Source organism: Quercus suber, unplaced genomic scaffold (assembly GCF_002906115.3).
Source record: "Quercus suber isolate HL8 unplaced genomic scaffold, Cork oak 2.0 scaffold_58, whole genome shotgun sequence".
Lineage (NCBI taxonomy): Eukaryota > Viridiplantae > Streptophyta > Magnoliopsida > Fagales > Fagaceae > Quercus > Quercus suber.
The window spans coordinates 485,625-491,624 of NW_027069523.1; the positions used below are offsets into that span (position 1 = coordinate 485,625).

Here is a 6,000-nt window from a genome sequence, read left to right on the forward strand (position 1 = left end):
TTTTTTTCTCTTTCTAAATTTTTTTTTCTCACCAATATTAGCTAATAATAACCTACTGCTTAAGATTTATTGTGAAAGTATTGTGAAAATATTGTGATAAAATTGATACTAATTTCAATTTTAACGTGCTATTAAAATTATTTTTTTCTCTTTCTAAAAATATTATTTTTTCTCACTAATATTAGCTAATAATAACCTATCCCTTAAAATTTATTGTGAAAATATTGTAATAACATTTCCTTCTTCTTTTTTCCTTCTTTTTTTCCCTCTTCTTTTATCCTCCACGCATAGCATTTTTTCTTTTCTTTTTTCCTTTTTTTCCCCTCTTTTTTCTCCTCACACACGTACCCTTCTTTCCTCCTTTTTTTTTATCTTTCTTTCCTCCTTTTTTACCCAGCGATTCCTCCAAACTCCAAAACGTTCCAGAGCTCTCCTTCTTCCTCTTTTTTTTTTTTCCTTTCTCCATTTTCTCTTAGCACTTCATCTATAACACCCATGCACTTCTTCACCCTGATCTTCTTGAATCTTTTCTTTTCTCTAAATTCAACAACTCACAAAAGGGATGATTCAAATCGAGAACTCTTCAACTTTTTCTCCAAACCTCCATAATCCATCCACTGCAAGATGGGTACAAACTCCATTTGAAAGATTTTGCTATATTCTGATGTTTTTTTGTTTTGCATTTTGAGGAATCCTAATTTGCAAGGGATTGATTTTTTTTTTTTTTCCTTAGCTGATTTGGGAATTTGTTATAGATTTTGTTGTGCTTGGATTTGGAAATTTGTTATTGAGAGGGCGAATGGCAAAGCAGAGAGATGAGTGGAATGAGAAATGGTGTGAAAGGGTAATTTGGTAATTGCCTTGTGAGTCCAACGGATAGATTTCAAACGCATACGAGGCTTTTTCCAAAATGGAGCTCTGAGCTCATTTCCCATCCTGCGCGTTTTCTTCACAAAACCAAAATGCAACTTTTTCCAAAAAGTTGCGTTTTGGTCTCAGCCAAACGGGCTTTGGACATTGGCTTTTTTCAAAACGGGCTTTTTGGGCTGAAAAAGTGAAAACAAACGGGCACTTAAAAAACTGAATTGTTAAAGAGCTGAAAAAAGGAAGGTCCAAGTAAGAACTGAACCGAAATTTGAACTAGAGTGGGCAAAAGCATAAACCAATATGAAAAAGGTTTTGAAAATCTGGATTAGTATCTAGTTAATATTAACATAAATAGATGAAACAAAATAACTATTTCTTTAGACACACAATATAATGTTAACAAACTAAATTTCTAGATGTTTCATCATTTCCATATCACATATAGTTTTTTTTTTTTTGGGAGAATATATCACATATAGTTTGATTGTGCTGAAATTAAAAAGAATATATGTACTTTTTTTTGACAAATAAGAATATATGTACTTATGTGGGGAAAAGTACAAGCAAACAAAAATAATAAAAGAAAATGTATATACATGCATGGTGGTAATTCATAATTGGCATGTGATGTTCAAAATTTTCCAAAACAAGTAGATTCAACAACCGTTAAAGAGAGGTAGAGACAAAAACTATTTAATTTTTTCACAAACCTCCCACTAAAAAGAGGAAGAATTTGGCTACAAACTTAATTGAAATGGCATGTGTCTATGCCACAGACTCGCTTAAAATAATTATATACAATCACTTAAGTGTAGTTTAATAGGTGAACACATGTTATTTTTCTATTGTTATCTTTATCCATCCCAAATTTAACATTTAACATTAATTTGTTAGCACTTGGCACCACCACAACTACCCAATTAACTAGTTAATTAAAAAAAAAAAACATTGTTGTCACTTAAAGTTTTAAAATATCAATATTTTTTTTCTCAACATCCAATTTTCGATGTTGGTGAAAGAAAATCAAAATTGACCCAAATTGAGAGAATACACAATATTTTTCTTTTGCCTTCTTTTTCTTTCTTTTCTTTTTTTTTTCTTTTTTTTTTTCTTTTTAAAGTTAGATTGTATTAAATTCAAAATACTATGAATTCTTGACTGGATTTGACCTCAAGTAAGCCCAAACTCACTCATATTACATTCGATCTGGCGGGCCCAAATTGCAAAATACAAAGAAACCGAAGAGATAGTGACAGACCCGCGAAACCAAACCCACGACTCTTCATTGTTCATTGTTATCATTATTTATTCTTCTTCTAAAACATTAATAAAACCAACTCTCTGTCTCTCCTCATTCAAAAATCGCACTTTCAAAATCTTTTCGTTTCCAAAATCTTCGTGTTTCGCGGGCGCACACTCACAGCTTCTCCTAAATTTTTCTGACAAAACAAACAAAAAAAATGGTAGGCGTCTCTCTCTTTCAATTATGATCTCTCGCTTTTTTTAGGGTTTCTCTCTCACACTTTTATCTCTGAATTTTGAGCTTCGCTTTTCTCTTCTTCGAGTCGCTTTGAATTCTAATCTCTCGCATTTCAAGGGTTTCTCTCTCTCTCTCTCTCTCTCTCTCTGATTTGATTTTTATTTATTTTTGGTTTCAGGCGGATTCCACTGAAGATTTCGAGCCGTTGTTCGATTACTCTCGAGTTCAGCCTCTCAATTTCGTGTCCCTCGACGGTATTTTATCACTCTTAACTCTCACCCTCTGTTTGGTTGCTGAGAAAATTTTAGGATTTTTTACCAGGACATTGAAATTCTTTATATTTTTCTATACTGTTCAGGAGGATTAAATTGAAGCAAATCGAACCGTGATATTTGAAGTTTAAATTCTCTATTTTCAAACGAGTTTTCTAGCTTTTTGTTGTGTGTTGTTTTGTTGCTCCTGTAGATGATGATGATGATGATGATGATGATACTGCATCCCCAGCTTTGTCTCCTAAACGGAGGAGGATTGCTAAACCTGTTGTAAGATTTTTCTATTCGCGAATGTGTGTGTGGTTTGTGTGAAATTTGAATTTGATTAGTGAGAGTGTGTTATGGCGTAGTTTATGTGATGAATGGTGGTGGTGTTGTTTTGGGGGTTAGGTTATTGAGGATTTGGAGGAAAACGCCAATGTGATACAAATTGCGGATTCTGGAAAAAATGAGGAGTTGGATTGGCTTTCTCCTCCACCCAAGGTTTCCAGGAATGCTCAGAGGACGGTGGTGGAGGATTCTACATTAAAGGAGTTGAGGTATGCGCGCATAAGTAGATATATTTTTTTGCCTAACAAAATTTTGCTTCGCGAATAGGCAGTTGATAAATTTCAGTGATTTCTAGTTGCATTCTTATTGACTGGATGACAAGTGCAGTTATAAATTGCAGGACTTGTGTCATGTGTTTATGAATTTGCCCAAATTAATTTAAGTTGTGATATCTATTATTTTGTAAGACCAAGGTTATTACGTTTTGATTCAATGGTGTAACCCTTAATATATAGGAAATGTCCAAATTAGTAATACCCAAATTTAGTTTTCATCAATTTAATTCCTTGCACATGTTTTTTTTTTTTTGGCATTTAGACTTACACGTTGTGAGTTGTTACTACTACATGTAATTTGCAATTCCTGTTGAGATGGTGTCATGATTCATAGAATTGATAGCTATGCTTATGCATCCCATTGTAGGCATTTAAATTGTGACTGTTAGTCAGTCAACCTTGTATTTATTATTTATCTGTTCACAATTTTACTAATTTATAGACCATTTAATCATGAACAATTTTTTTTCTTGTTTTATTTACACTTTAGCCTTCCCATTTTTGACAATCAAATTTTTATCCGCATATATAGATTGAAAAAGAAGGAGCTTGAATCATTTGCACAATCTGCTGAAGATGTTTTGCGAGCTGTTGAGGAGTCTGTAAAATTACAACTTGGTAGTTCAATGCAGTCTTCTCTGGAGGCTGTTGCTGACCAACCATCAAAGCCTACTTGTGAGCGAGTTAAGATAGTTATTTCTATTCAGGGCAAGGATGGGACTAAGCAATTTCGCATATACACGGTATATCTTATTTCAGGGATTTCAGACGTTTTTACCTGGTTGAATTATATGCTCCCTTTTTCTTCTTAAACACTATTGCCTAGTAATTATCGAGAAGGAGTATTGAAATGAAGGTTCAGCTGTCTTCTATCCACTTATGTTTTCTGCTATTTTCATGAATTGTTGCAGAATTCTTATAATTAGTTTCTGATTGGAAAATTTTTGGATTTTTCAATTTAATTAAGGCGAATGTACTGTACTGTTCATGGCTTTGCAATATTAACTGCTGGGTATGGAGTGTTGAATAGTAGGGTTGGAATCAGTCTAGGGCATGAGCTTCTTTGTGAACCTCAATAATATGCTGAGGTAGGATTGAAGAGAATATCATTAACTGGGTTTATGATCATTTATGATGTGAAGCTTATCCGATCTTTTATCTGTTGGTTTAATTTAAGCTATTACCCTCTTCCTATGGCATTTCCTATGACCCTTTTCTAGTGAGAATGAGTGAATAGATTCAATTTCAAGTCGAGGGAAGGAAAAAAGGTAGAGGAATGCAAAAATAACACTAATAAAAATAGTAAAATGGACATCTCAATGAAGAAAGTAACAAAGTATATGACTTCAAATATAATAGAATGATGGAAAAAAATACATGTAGGCAACCTTGACTGATCTTTTGAGGATCCATAGCCAGCTCCTTGGGACTAAGGCTTGCTTGTTGTCGTTTTATTTATTAATATTTTTCTTTTTAAGAAGCAAATGCTAATGTTGCTGAAATTTTCCTACATTCATTCTCAATATTTGTAAGAGAACATGTGTGTTTCTTTTATTTTTTATATGTTATTTTTCCATACCTTTTTTGGATATTTGTTTCATGTATTAGTGTTAATGAATTCAATTACGATTATGTAAGTCAAGCTCTTCTAATCTCATAGGATGACAAGTTTGAGAGGCTCTTCAAAATGTATGCGGATAAAGTTAAGCTTGACATACAGAACTTAGTATTTTCTTTTGATGGGGATAAAATCAATCCAGCTGCAACCCCTGATGGCCTGGGTATGGAGGAAAATGACATTATTGAGGTTCGTGTTAAGTCAAGCTGACTGAGGTAAGATGNTAACCATCTTTACAAGTGAAAATCAGCTGAACAAGGAGAGAGTAAAATAGAAAGAAATCGGCAAGTTAATTGTAGTTGAATTTATAATAATCTCATAAAAAGTACAAGATGGTAAAGCCACCAGATTACCTGGAAACCAGAGATTTTCTTGTGATGAGATTTCTTCTTCTTGTTCTGCAGATTGATTTGGCTTTTTTGTTGCAACATATTCTCTAAAAGTATGAACAGATAAAGAAGTTATTAACAGTTAGTGCACAAAAAACTTGACTAAACCAACCATGCACACATAGAGAGCTTTCTAAACTAGCACTAGATGTATTGTATAAACGGCAACTTCCCTTGTGTGAACCAACTAGTGTACCCTTCAGAAACCAACAAATTTCTTAAGCCCATTGAAGAATTGTATTTTATATAACTTGAACTTTAGTCTTTGATATTATTAAGAAAGAAGTTTCTGGAAATTAGAAGAGAGAGCTTTTGAGAGAAAAGAAATTCTCATTCATCAATTTTAGAAAATGTAAAAAGTGAGTAATTACATGAGCCCCTGTTTCTATATATACCATAACAGAGGAGTTAAGACTAAAACAGAAAATTAACAAACTTCCTAATCTAACGGAAATACAACTGCACCATTAGATGCATGCCAAGTGGACTTCCTATACAACTAATTGGGACTTAAGTTACTCACATGCTATGCACGTGATTTCATTAATTCATACACTGCCGTTTTGTTCTTCAGCTTGTTCTATTTTCTCAACCTCACGCGTGTCGTTTTGCCTTGTTCTTGACAATTGGTTTTGCCGTTTTCACTTAATTCAGTTCCAGCTTCAATAGATATCAACAGTATTCATGATGCCAATTTAGTGTAGAAGTCACCTGACTGTATTGGCAAACAGAGCAACTATTACTTCCATTTAATGAGAGGCAAATCTCA

General features: G+C 33.3%; 1 protein-coding gene across 2 annotated transcripts in view; it reads left to right on the forward strand.

Annotated features, from left to right (window-relative positions):
• Window positions 1-5,059, forward strand: part of LOC112038509 (uncharacterized) — a 34,531-nt gene extending 29,472 nt beyond the window's left edge. Inside the window, exons 1-6 of one of the 2 annotated variants that reach the window (XM_065772390.1) lie at window positions 2,075-2,330; window positions 2,526-2,601; window positions 2,813-2,889; window positions 3,010-3,158; window positions 3,757-3,967; window positions 4,885-5,059. In XM_065772390.1, the coding sequence (XP_065628462.1) occupies window positions 2,328-2,330; window positions 2,526-2,601; window positions 2,813-2,889; window positions 3,010-3,158; window positions 3,757-3,967; window positions 4,885-5,052 (684 nt within the window). In that variant the 5' untranslated portion in view covers window positions 2,075-2,327 and the 3' untranslated portion in view covers window positions 5,053-5,059. Of the gene's footprint in view, window positions 1-2,074; window positions 2,331-2,525; window positions 2,602-2,812; window positions 2,890-3,009; window positions 3,159-3,756; window positions 3,968-4,884 lie in introns of those variants that run through there. The other variant, XM_065772389.1, reaches the window with a different exon arrangement.
• The last annotated feature ends 941 nt before the right edge of the window (window positions 5,060-6,000 follow it).